The sequence below is a fragment of the Neoarius graeffei genome, chromosome 12 (genome assembly GCF_027579695.1).
Source record: "Neoarius graeffei isolate fNeoGra1 chromosome 12, fNeoGra1.pri, whole genome shotgun sequence".
Classification (NCBI taxonomy): domain Eukaryota; kingdom Metazoa; phylum Chordata; class Actinopteri; order Siluriformes; family Ariidae; genus Neoarius; species Neoarius graeffei.
In genome coordinates, this window is record NC_083580.1 from 56,223,642 (window position 1) to 56,237,022 (window position 13,381).

Consider the following 13,381-nt stretch of genomic DNA (forward strand, 5'->3'; position numbering starts at 1 on the left):
GTTCTAGGTGGGTGGAGCACAGAAGCACGGCAGGCCAGAACTGAGTTCTCAAAAACTCTTTTATTTAGCTTTTCAGCTTTTAGAGTCACTCTCGCACACACGCACGCACGCACACAAGCGTCCAGGTTGGGGGAGAGCTCCCTTCCTCTGCTCTCCCTCTCCTTGATAGGGCACAGTCACTAGGGAAGACACACAAACACAGGTTAATTCCCATCAGGTGTAGTGATTCTGCCACTTACCTTCCCTAACTCCGCCCTCCATTCACAGACTGACGCTTGACCACGCCCCCGCTGCCACATACCCCCACCACCCGACTCAGGCCAGGGAGCCGTCCGGCCTGAAGCCAACACCCCCCCCCCTCCCCCCCCGACGGGAGAGGAAGTCCGCCACGACCATCTGCGCCCCCGGCCTGTGGACCACCTCGAACTTAAATGGCTGGAGTGCCAGATACCAACGGGTGATCCGCGCGTTGGCATCTTTCATGCGGTGGAGCCACTGCAGGGGCGCGTGGTCCAAACAGAGGGTGAAAGGGCGCCCCAGCAGGTAGTAGCGGAGGGCGAGGACCGCCCACTTGATGGCGAGGCACTCCTTTTCTTTTGTGCTGTAGCGGCCCTCGCGCACCGACAGCTTCCGGCTGATGTACAGCACTGGACGGTCCTCCCCCTCCACCTCCTGGGACAGAACAGCCCCCAGTCCCCTGTCCGACGCGTCCGTCTGCAAAACAAAGGGGACAGCAAAGTCAGGGGAGTGTAATAATGGCCCCCAGACAGTGCAGCCTTTACCTCAGAGAAAGCCCGCTGGCATTGCTCCGTCCACTGGACCAGATCTGGTGCCCCCTTTTTAGTGAGATCAGTCAGCGGGCTGGTGACGTCCGAATAATTAAGTATAAACCTACGATAGTAGCTAGCCAGCCCCAGGAACTGTCTCACCCCCTCTTTGGTCTTGGGCCTCAGGCAGGCCGCAATCACTGCTGTTTTGTTGATTTGGGGACGCACCTGCCCATTGCCCAAGTGGAAGCCCAGATACCATACTTCCACCCGCCCAATTGCACACTTCTTCGGGTTGGCTGTGAGACCTGCTCACCTCAGCGACCCAAGGACGGCCCTCCGGTATTTTAGGTGCTGCGGTCAGTCATTACTGTAAATAATGATGTCATCTAGGTATGCAGCCGCGTAGGTGGCGTGGGGGCGGAGGACCCTATCCATAAGCCGCTGGAACGTAGCGGGCGCCCCAAACAGCCCAAAAGGAAGTGTGACAAACTGGTGTAAGCCAAACGGTGTGGAAAAGGCCGTTTTCTCACGGTATAGCGGAGTCAAGGGGATATGCCAATATCCCTTTGTCAAATACAGTGTCGAATAAAAACGAGCCGTGCCTAGTCGATAGGTTCAATCGCACCCTCAAAAACATAATTAAAAAATTCGTAAGCGAGGGCGCATGCAACTGGGATAAATGGCTCGAGCCCCTGTTATTCGCAGTGCGAGAGGTCCCTCAAGCCTCCACGGGGTTCTCCCCGTTCGAATTATTATATGGGCGTAAGCCGCGTGGCATTCTAGATGTGCTGCATGAAAATTGGGAGGAGGGACCTTCAACAAGTAAAAATGAAATTCAGTACGTTATCGACCTGCACGCCAAACTCCACACCCTCACGGGAAAAAGACTGGTGAAGTCCCCCAGGCACATGACTGTTCAGAAGCTTCTGTATATCTCCTTTTCACTGACTATTTAAGACAGAGCATGAAAGAAAGACCTCTTGTATAATGTGTGACTGAACTGAAAGTATGGATGTGATGCAGAACCAGAACAAAACGGATTACAAAATTGGTCAGAGTTGTTTACAGTGCGGTGTGGGAATTGCAGTTCATAATGTGCACCAACGCAGCCATTTGCGGCACCATCCTGTGATTCTCTACATCACAGGTTTCCAACCCTGGTCTTGTACATTTCTGAGTACTCGAACACCTGCTCTGGTAATCAACTACTTAACGGCCCTTCCTGAATTAAAGTGGGTGTGTTCGAGCAGGGAAAATATCCAGGACAAAGTTTGGCATGATTATGCCCTGCTCTGTAATGTTCTCTCCCGGGTTTCGGTACCACTGTAGCAAGAGTTCTAGGTGGGTGAAGAACAGAAGCACGGCAGGCCAGAACTGAGTTCTCAAAAACTCTTTTATTTAGCTTTTCAGCTTTTATAGTCACTCTCACACACATGCACGCACACAAGCGTCCAGGTTGGGGGAGAGCTCCCTTCCTCTGCTCTCCCTCTCCTTTATAGGGCACAGTCACTAGGGAAGACACACAAACACAGGTTAATTCCCATCAGGTGTAGTGATTCTGCCACTTACCTTCTCTAACTCCGCCCTCCATTCACAGACTGACGCTTGACCGCGCCCCCGCTGCCACATATATTATATTATATTATATTATATTATATTATATTATATAGAACTTTCTTGATCTATATGGGACAACAGTGACATTACCGAGAACTGGATGTCCCTCTAAAATTGATGAAAAGACAAGATGAAAACTGGCCAGGTAGGGCGTCATACCATAAATCCGGGGACCCGGGTTCGATTCCGACCCGAGGTCATTTCCCGATCCCTCCCCGTCTCTCTCTCCCGCTCATTTCCTGTCTCTACACTGTCCTATCCAATAAAGGTGAAAAAAGCCCCCCCAAAAATCTTTAAAAAATGAAAACATCCAGATCTGGCAAAATTTTGCAAAAAAATACATCAACTCTCCCAAAAGTATGTGGGAAAATGTGTTATGGTCTGATGAAACCAAGGTTGAACTGTTTGGCCACAATTCCAAAAGGTATGTTTAACGCAAAAACAACACTGTGCATCACCAAAAGAACACCATACCCACGGTGAAGCATGGTGGTGGCAGCATCATGTTTTGGGGTTGTTTTTCTTCAGCTGGAACGGGGCTTTAGTCAAGGTGGAGGGAATTATGAACAGTTCTAAATACCAGTCAATTTTAGCCCAAAACCTTCAGGTGTCTGCTAGAAAGCTGAAGCTGAAAAGGAATTTAATCTTTCAGCACGACAATGACCCCAAAAAAGTTTTGGAATGGCCCAGCCAGAGCCCAGACCTAAATCCAATTGAAAGTCTGTGGGGTGACCTGAAGAGGGCTGTGCACAAGAGACACCCTCGCAATCTGACAGATTTGGAGCGCTTTTGCAAGGAAGAGTGGGCAAATATTTCCAAGTCTATATGTGGCAGGCTGATAGACTCCGACCCAAAAAGACTGAATGCTGTAATTAAATCAAAAGGTGCTTCAAAGTATTAGTTTAAGGGTGTGCACACTTATGCAATCAGCTTTTTGTATGTTTTTTATTTTTTATGTTTTTCTCCCGAACAGATTTGTTTGTTTTTCAATTGAATTGTACAGGTCACATTAAGGGCGGCACGGTGGTGTAGTGGTTAGTGCTGTCGCCTCACAGCAAGAAGGTCCTGGGTTTGAGCCCCGGGGCCGGCGAGGGCCTTTCTGTGTGGAGTTTGCATGTTGTCCGCGTGGGTGTGCTCCGGTTTCCCCCACAGTCCAAAGACATGCAGGTTAGGTTAACTGGTGACTCTAAATTGACCGTAGGTGTGAATGTGAATGGTTGTCTGTGTCTATGTGTCAGCCCTGTGATGACCTGGCGACTTGTCCAGGGTGTACCCCGCCTTTCGCCCGTAGTCAGCTGGGATAGGCTCCAGCTTGCCTGCGACCCTGTAGAAGGATAAAGTGGCTAGAGATAATGAGATGAGATGAGGTCACATTAAAGGTGGGAAAAGTTTTGAAATTATTTATCATGGTCTAATTTTTTTTTTTTTACTTCAGAAAAACCTATCATATTAATGGTGTGTGTGCACTTTTTATATCCACTGTACATCACTTTGACGTCACTTGCTTTAAAATTATGAGTGGAGAAGATCACCCCAAGTTCCCAACTAGGAATTCTGACTTGCTGGAGCTATTTTTGTTTGTTTTTTTCCTAGTTATTGGCAGTAAATGATGAGTTATGACTTTTCGTTGAATGTAGCTTAAACCCACCTGGATATTTTGTCATAAAATAAAGAATTTTCACATGAGGATAACTGAGAAGTCATATGATGAGAAAGCTGTCAATGCTGACCAAGGCAATTTAAAAAAAAAAAAAACACACACAATGTAGAACACCATATTTTGGTTTTTCCATCTCATTTTTGAAAGCTGGCTTCTGGTGTTAAAACATGACTTCAGAGGCTCATCTGGGACATAGAGATAAATGGGCCATAGATAGACCAGTCAAACTAATTATGAAAATTTGCAGTAAGGCTGAGAAGTGCAATCGAAAATGGGTCACTGCAAGGAAATTTTGCACTGAGAAAGGAAGTATAATAATATCGAATTATCACATTTCATAAGGACTCAGTGTGTAATCCACCCCTCTATTTAACCATCCTTTTTACTTTATTGTTATACTACAATCTTGAGGGGGAAAAAAGAGTTACTAAATTATGCTCTTACTTGCCACTGGGGTGGTATCACCAAGCATACCATACATCTTTTTTATATATACTGCATATTTAGAGAATGTGCATGTCATGTACCTTTAAAGCTTTACTCAAGCTCCTTTAAAATTAAGGTCTAATTATGTTGCTTATTTTCCTGTAACAGCACATCCCCAAGTGTTTTAATTCCTCTTCCACGACACCAACAGTTTGCCAACGATTACAACGTTTTTATTTATTAAAAGTACTTTTTATGCATTTATAGTTACATTTAATGCTGTTGAATGTCCATGAAAATGTTAGTTTCTGTTATGTTACAGTCATGTCACAAAGCAAGTGCAATCTCTTCTCTCCTAAAGACTTTCCTGCCTTGCAAAACTTAGGTACAACTTTACCTCTGACTGTTAAGTCCTGACACTGGAAACTCAAAATAAAATCACGGCATGCATTTTACAGTAAAATACTGTAGTCTTGTAAAATACAAACTTTTTAAATTGGCTATTAATGTCAACAAACACAGTGTGAGGGCGCATCCATCCATCCATTATCTGTAACCGCTTATCCTGTGCAGGGTCGCAAGCAAGCTGGAGCCTATCCCAGCTGACTATGGGCAAGAGGCAGGGTACACCCTGGACAAGTCGCCAGGTCATCACAAGGCTGACACAGAGACAAACAACCATTCATGGTCAATTTAGAGCCACCAATTAACCTAACCTGCATGTCTTTGGGGGAAACCCACACAGATACGGTGAGAACATGCAAACTCCACACAGAAAGGCCTCTGTTGACCACTGGGCTTGAACCCAGAACCTTCTTGCTGTAAGGCGACAGTGCTAACCACTACAGCACTGTGCCACCAGTAACCAAACCTTGTTGGGTTATGATGTTATGTATGTTGCGTAATAATTACATTATTATAGCTTAATTATGTTATTATGTCATATCATGTGTTAACACTTTAATTTCCCTGTATAATAAAAAAAGATGGTGGCACGGTGGTGTAGTAGTTAGCACTGTCGCCTCACAGCAAAAAGGTCCGGGTTCGAGCCCCGTGGCCGGCGAGGGCCTTTCTGTGCAGAGTTTGCATGTTCTCCCCGTGTCCGCGTGGGTTTCCTCCGGGTGCTCCGGTTTCCCCCACAGTCCAAAGACATGCAGGTTAGGTTAACTGGTGACTCTAAATTGACCGTAGGTGTGAATGTGAGTGTGAATGGTTGTCTGTGTTTGTGTGTCAGCCCTGTGATGACCTGGAGACTTGTCCAGGGTGTACCCCACCTTGCGCCCGTAGTCAGCTGGGATAGGCTCCAGCTTGTCTGCGACCCTGTAGAACAGGATAAAGCAGCTAGAGATAATGAGATGAGATGAGATGAGGTTTGCTTTGTTATTTTGTTTCCGGGCTTAACATGCAAAAATCAAGAAAGGAGGTATGAAGCAGAAACCAAAGATTATATGATTTTTTGTTTTTTTGCCATATCATCAAACCCTAACGCATGGCATTGACATCCAAGTCAGAATGATGGTAACCCTGAGTCCAGTGCATTACATGTGGGACTAAATCAGAAAAAACAAAATAAAAAAATGAAGTCCTGGGTCGGGCGGCACGGTGGTGTAGTGGTTAGTGCTGTCGCCTCACAGCAAGAAGGTCCGGGTTCAAGCCCCGTGGCCGGTGAGGGCCTTTCTGTGCGGAGTTTGCATGTCCTCCCCGTGTCTGCATGGGTTTCCTCCAGGTGCGCCGGTTTCCCCCACAGTCCAAAGACATGCAGGTTAGGTTAACTGGTGACTCTAAATTGACCGTAGGTGTGAATGTGAGTGTGAATGGTTGTCTGTGTCTATGTGTCAGCCTTGTGATGACCTGGCGACTTGTCCAGGGTGTACCCCACCTTTCACCCGTAGTCAGCTGGGATAGGCTCCAGCTTGCCTGTGACCCTGTAGAACAGGATAAAGCGGATAGAGATGATGAGATGAGATGAGATGAGATGAGATGAGGTTTGCTTTGTTATTTTGTTTCCGGGCTTAACATGCAAAAATCAAGAAAGGAGGTATGACACAGAAACCAAAGATTATATGATTTTTTGTTTTTTTGCCATATCATCAAACCCTAACGCATGGCATTGACATCCAAGTCAGAATGATGGTAACCCTGAGACAAGTGCATTACATGTGGGACTAAATCAGAAAAAATAAAATAAAAAAATGAAGTCCTGGGTCGGGCGGCACGGTCGTGTAGTGGTTAGTGCTGTCGCCTCACAGCAAGAAGGTCCGGGTTCAAGCCCCGTGGCCGGTGAGGGCCTTTCTGTGCGGAGTTTGCATGTCCTCCCCGTGTCTGCATGGGTTTCCTCCAGGTGCTCCGGTTTCCCCCACAGTCCAAAGACATGCAGGTTAGGTTAACTGGTGACTCTAAATTGACCGTAGGTGTGAATGTGAGTGTGAATGGGTGTCTGTGTCTGTGTGTCAGCCCTGTGATGACCTGGCGACTTGTCCAGGGTGTACCCCGCCTTTTGTCTGTAGTCTGCTGGGATAAGCTCCAGCTTGCCTGCGACCCTGTAGAACAGGATAAAGCAGCTAGAGATAATGAGATGAGATGAGATGAGGTTTGCTTTGTTATTTTGTTTCCGGGCTTAACATGCAAAAATCAAGAAAGGAGGTATGAAGCAGAAACCAAAGATTATATGATTTTTTTTTTTTTTTGCCATATCATCAAACCCTAACACATGGCATTGACATCCACGTCAGAATGATTGTAACCCTGAGTCCAGTGCATTACATGTGGGACTAAATCAGAAAAAAAAAAAAAAAAAAAATGAAGTCCTGGGACCCTGTACAATAAACACAGCAGGTTGGATATTGATATTGATGGAGCCTCTTACCTTAAAAAATGCTTCATGGCGACTGTTTATTGTCCCAGATTCATCCGCTGTATCACCTGCGCAACAGATCCGATGCAACAATTAAAGCAGTAATCTGTAAACAAGTGCATAAATCTGATGCAGTATTACATGCTAATGCAACATTAACCGACATCTACATTGTTGCATCCCTGTTAATAGACTACATGTCACGACTGGGCTCTAATATGCACCCTCTCGAGCAACCGATTGGTCGGATTGAGACGTGCCCCTTTAGCAAGCACTGTTTATCGATGCATCTGAGATTGAAAAATCCAGACCGCGGTAACATTTCTATTAGTTTATCCGTTATATGAGGAGGTTTGATCATCAGTCAAGCTAATCATCAGCTGATTAGCTTAGATTTTATAACAACCGCGCACATTCTCAGGCATAACATCCTCTGACAAAAATAAATAAATAAAATAAAATATAAAAAAAGCGCAGATAGATTTAATAAGCAACGTACGCTTTACATTTTCGGCACGAATGAAAATAATAATAACCATAACAATACCTTATTCTAAAATGCTCCTGTTACTATGCAATAAGATGCGACGCGCGTGCCCTGGCCGATTTGCAGCGCGCATGCGCAAACAGGCTCGTCCCAATCCCCCCCCCCGCCTGATATTCACTGTTCCGCCATTATAAGCACTGTTCATTATAAAAGGATTGTTTATGTTCTTATTGCTTGTTTTATCTTATAAACCTAACATATATGGTACGTTGTGGAAAATTCACACACACACACACACACACCTCTTGAACTTTTCTGTATTTGGTACTGTTACAACCTGAACATGGAATGGACTTCTTTAGGATTGTATCATGAAGCTACACAAAAACAGGCCATAGTATTCATCCATCCATTATCTGCAGCCGCTTATCCTGTTCTACAGGGTCGCAGGCGAGCTGGAGCCTATCCCAGCTGACTACGGGCGAGAGGCGGGGTACACCCTGGACAAGTCGCCAGGTCATCACAGGGCTGACACATAGACACAGACAACCATTCACACTCACATTCACACCTACGGTCAATTTAGAGTCACCAGTTAACCTAACCTGCATGTCTTTGGGGGAAACTGGAGCACCGGAGGAAACCCACACAGACAGACCCTCGCCGGCCACTGGGCTCGAACCCAGGACCTTCTTGCTGTGAGGTGACACCACCGTGCCGCCCTGCAGGGGTTAAATTGGGATTGGTTATGTGGGGGGGCTCTGCCTCGTACCCGCCCCTGCCCCCGCCGCCCTGCCCCAATATACTTTTTGGAAAATAACCCTCTAATTTGATAACCATATCATATTGCACAGAGATATACACCTTATCTGTGTGTTGTAGGCCTATGTGTGTCTTGTAGTGCCCCCCTACACATTATGGCAGTTTGAATGTAGATTGGTTGGCCAGTGTAACAGATTGTACAGGTTGTTGTACATTGGTTTGAAGGAAATGATTAGTGGGGGGTCTGGGGGTCCTCCCCCAGAAGTTTTTTATTATCATACATGTTATTTGCTGAATTCTGGTGCATTTTAATAAGTTGTTAGCTGACTTTACAGAGGTAGGTTGAGCAATATCATGTTAAATCTTGTCACATGCCTACAGGTGAAAAATGTGAAGGAGAAATGTTCAGTGAGAAAATTTGAAGGCTTGCACAATCTTAAACCAAAACAGTTGATTTATTTTGGAGGATAAATGTTAAATATGCCAAAACACTGTCAGTCAAATTGTCAATCAAATATATTCATGCAGTGAATGCAACCAAATACAAACAACACTATAACATTGGAAGCATTTATTATTATTGTTATTATTATGTATTCAATTATTTATTTGGCATGTTGCTGCATTCAAATGATTGTGCTTCTATTTTGCTGCTATAATATGCTCATCTTATGTATGTTCTAGACAATACAAAAAGCACCACATGCCAAATAAATAATTGAATACATAATAACAATAATAATTACAATAATAATACACTAATAATATTAACAATAAATAATAATAAATTAACATTAAATTAAATATTAACAATAAATAATAAAACACTAATAATATTAACAATACAGTGAACATAATCATTATCATATTTTTTATTATTAAAAACAAAATATCAAATAATACTGAAGAGGGGAAAAAATAATACTGATCTAATGATCTATGTAACACATACTGTCTAAAAATAAAAACACAACATATTTAGATCAGTATTATTTTTCCCCTCTTCAGTATTATTTGATATTTTGTTTTTAATAATAAAAAATATGATAATGATTATGTTCGTATGCAGGTAAAAGGGGAGACGGTGTACGGAGAAAATTATAAACAAGTCACAACGCTGAAACACAAGCCCAAAAACCCGCAAACCACGACTTCTGATTTTTTTTTAAAGCGAGCTCACAAAAAAAGAAACCCCAAAGTCGCTTATAAAAAGCGGAATTGGCAACCCACGCAGTGTTCCAGAAACCAGAATCTCTGATCGCAAGTTCTGTTCTAAATAGCTTTGACAGGTCGTCTTGTTATCAGGAAAACTATGATCTATCTCATAAAAGTCATGGGTTTATTGATTAATAAAACGATATTTAATTATTCAGAACTGAAAATCGTGAAAAGGGTTTGTTGCTTTTGATGTGTGCGTGATCATATGCCATCCGCTCCGAGCTTATGTGCCGGGGCTCAGCCCCGGACAGCCCCGGCCCAATTTAACCCCTGCCGCCCTGTAGTATTGATCTCATCTCATTATCTCTAGCCGCTTTATCCTGTTCTACAGGATCGCAGACAAGCTGGAGTCTATCCCAGCTGACTACAGGCGAAAGGCGGGGTACACCTTGGACAAGTCGCCAGGTCATCACAGGGCTGACACACAAACACAGACAACCATTCACACATTCACATTCACACCTACGGTCAATTTAGAGTCACCAGTTAGCCTAACCTGCATGTCTTTGGACTGTGGGGGAAACCGGAGCACCCAGAGGAAACCCACGCGGGCACAGGGAGAACATGCAAACTCCGCACAGAAAGGCCCTCACCGGCCACGGGGCTCGAACCCGGACCTTCTTGCTGTGAGGCGACAGTGCTTACCACTACACCACCGTGCCGCCCCATCGTATTGATGTGTAGGGAAAATCAATACAGTTCCGGAAAAGTATCAGTCAGGACTTGTTTATAAAAATATCCCAAATTTTCAATATCCTGCAGAGCACTATTAAATATTTAAATAATATTGGCTGGCTTTGAGTGGTCTCTCAGATACAGTCAAGCCGGAACACCCCTTTCACCTTTTCCATGTTTTATTACGTTACAGAATTATTCTACAATAGATTGAGTTGATTTTTTGTCACAAAATTCTACACAAAATAGCCCATAATGACACTGTGAAACCATGAGTTGGCCTAGTGGTTAGCGTGTCCGCCTCGAGATCGCGAGTTCTACTCACGGTCGGGCAGGGGCGTAGCTTGGGTATTGTGACAGGGGGGGCGGTAGATGTTTCAGAGGCCCCCCTACCCATATCTTAGGCTATAGCCTAATAAAATACCGGCGATAAAGGCATTTTTACAATTTCGAAAATGCGACCATAATCTTCAGCAACAGACTCACGCATGACAATAAGTGCAAACTAACAGGCTTTAATTTTATTTCACATCAATTATAAATCATACAGCTCGCTCTGGGTGATTATATCATTCGAACTCATCAACCGTAGCCTGGCGAAAATATCTCGTCAGTGGAGCACAGCTAGAAGTCACAGCATCTCTCCTCTGTTGCTCCTCTAATCTTTCTCTCCTTTTACGTGCGCCGGATTTAAACCGCCTCATACTTGTTTTAACACTGCTAAGAAAACCGTACCATCACCACACCACAACTCAGCTAGCAGATTAATTCTTTGTTTGAGTAACCATAGCATTAGAATCCTGAGCAGCATGGACCACTGCACAGGGGCAACTTCAGAATCTGGAGGGTACGCATAAACAAGCCATAAGCCTATGTCAGTGCCAGTAGGCCTAGTGTGTCTTACCTTGATATAAGCTGTCTCGTCACAGAAAATAGAATAATTATATAACCATATTCCACGTTATGTGTAGACGCCACCAGCGCAGGCACATAGTGTAAATAAAGTTTGACCAGCACGTCCGGTGATTGGCAGGGGCCCCCCCCTAGTGGTGAGGCCCTGGGTTTTTGGCGCCGATGCCCCCCCCCCAAACTACGCTACAGCGGTCGGGTCATACCAAAGACCATCATAAAAATGGTACCTTCTGGTAAGGCATGCTGCAATACTGGTGCGAGTGGGGAGTCAAACTTTCACGGTTACCAGAGGACTAGCCCCCCACTGTAACCCTAGCCATGTAATAGGCAAGAGGCCGAGGGCTACGGAAATGGAGATCAGTGCTGTCCTATGCGCCACATGGCGTGGGAAGGACTTTGGCAATGTGAAAGCATGTTTTTAGAAAATATGCATTTTTATTTTACTGACAAAAATAGGTTATTTAGGGGTTACATATCTGTACACAGGTGGCACTGTCACCTCACAGCAAGAAGGTCCAGGTTCGAGCCCCGTGGCCGGCGAGGGCCTTTCTGTGTGGAGTTTGCATGTTCTCCCCGTGTCCGCATGGGTTTCCTTCAGGTCCTCTGGTTTCCCCCACAGTTCAAAGACATGCAGGTTAGGTTAACTGGTGACTCTAAATTGACCGTAGGTGTGAATGAGAGCGTGAATGGTTGTTTGTCTCTGTGTCAGCCCTGCAATGACCTGGTCACTTGTCCAGGGTGTACCCCACCTCTCGCCCATAGTCAGCTGGGATAGGCTTCAGCTTGCCTGCGACCCTGTAGAACAGGATAAGCGGCTACAGATAGTGGATGGATGGATGGCTTTGAGTGGTCTCTCAGATACAGTCAAGCCAGAAAGTCTGCACACTCCTTTCACCTTCTCCACATTTTATTACATTAGATACTTATTCTACAATAGATTACAACAGACTTATTCACAATAGATTGAGTTCATTTTTGTCACAAAATTCTACACAAAATAGCCCAGAATGACAAAGTGAAAGCAAGTTTTTAGAAAATATGCAATTTTATTTTACTGACAAAAATAGGTTATTTAGGGGTTACATATCTGTATACGGGTGGCACGGTGGTGTAGTGTCAGCCCTGTGATAACCTGGCGACTTGTCCAGGGTGTACCCCGCCTCTCACCCATAGTCAGCTGGGAAAGGCTCCAGCTTGCCTGCGACCCTGTCGGACTACAGATAATGGATGGATATCTGTACACACCCTTAGCCTAATACTTGGTTGATGCACCTTTGGCAGCAATTACAGCTTCAAGGCATTTTGGGAAAGAAGCTACGAGCTTGGCACATTTGTTTCTGGACATTTTTGCCCATTGCTCTTGGCATATCCTTGCACGCTCCATCAGGTTGGATGAGGACCATCAGTACACAGCCATTTTCAGCTCATTCCACAGATGTTCAATTGGATTCAGGTCTGGGCTCTGGCTGGGCCACTGAAGGACATTCACAGACTTTCTCTGAAGCCACTCCTTTGTTCTCTTGGCTGTGTGCTTCGGGTCATTGTCATATTGGAAGGTAAACCTTGGCCCCAGTTTGAGGTCCAGAGCACTCTGGAGCAAGTTTTCTTCAAGGATATCGGTGTACTTAGCTGCATTCATCTTTCCCTCTATCAAGACTAGTTGCCCCATTCCTGCTGCTGAAAAACATCCCCACATCATGATGCTGCCACCTCCATGCTGCACTGTAGGGATGGCATTATCCAGGTGAGGAGTGGTGTCTGGTTTCCTCCAGATGTGACGCTTGGTATTCAGGCCAAAAAGTTACATTTTGGTTTCATCAGACCAGAGAATCTTGTTTCTCATGGCTTGAGAGTCCTCTAGGTGCCTTTTGGCAAACTCCAAGCGGGCTGTCATGTGCCTTTTACGAAGGAGTGGCTTCCGTCTGGCCACTCTACCATAAAGGCCTGATTTGTGGAGTGCTGCCTGGATGGTTGATCTTCTGAAAGGTTCTCTTATCTCC

General features: G+C 45.0%; 1 protein-coding gene across 1 annotated transcript in view; it reads right to left on the reverse strand.

Moving 5' to 3' along the window:
- Positions 1 to 7,376, reverse strand: part of elmod1 (ELMO/CED-12 domain containing 1) — a 45,991-nt gene extending 38,615 nt beyond the window's left edge. Inside the window, exon 1 of the mRNA XM_060935099.1 lies at positions 7,340 to 7,376. Coding sequence (XP_060791082.1) covers positions 7,340 to 7,356 — 17 coding nt within the window. The 5' untranslated portion in view covers positions 7,357 to 7,376. The remainder of the gene's footprint in view (positions 1 to 7,339) is intronic.
- Positions 7,377 to 13,381: the final 6,005 nt, after the last annotated feature.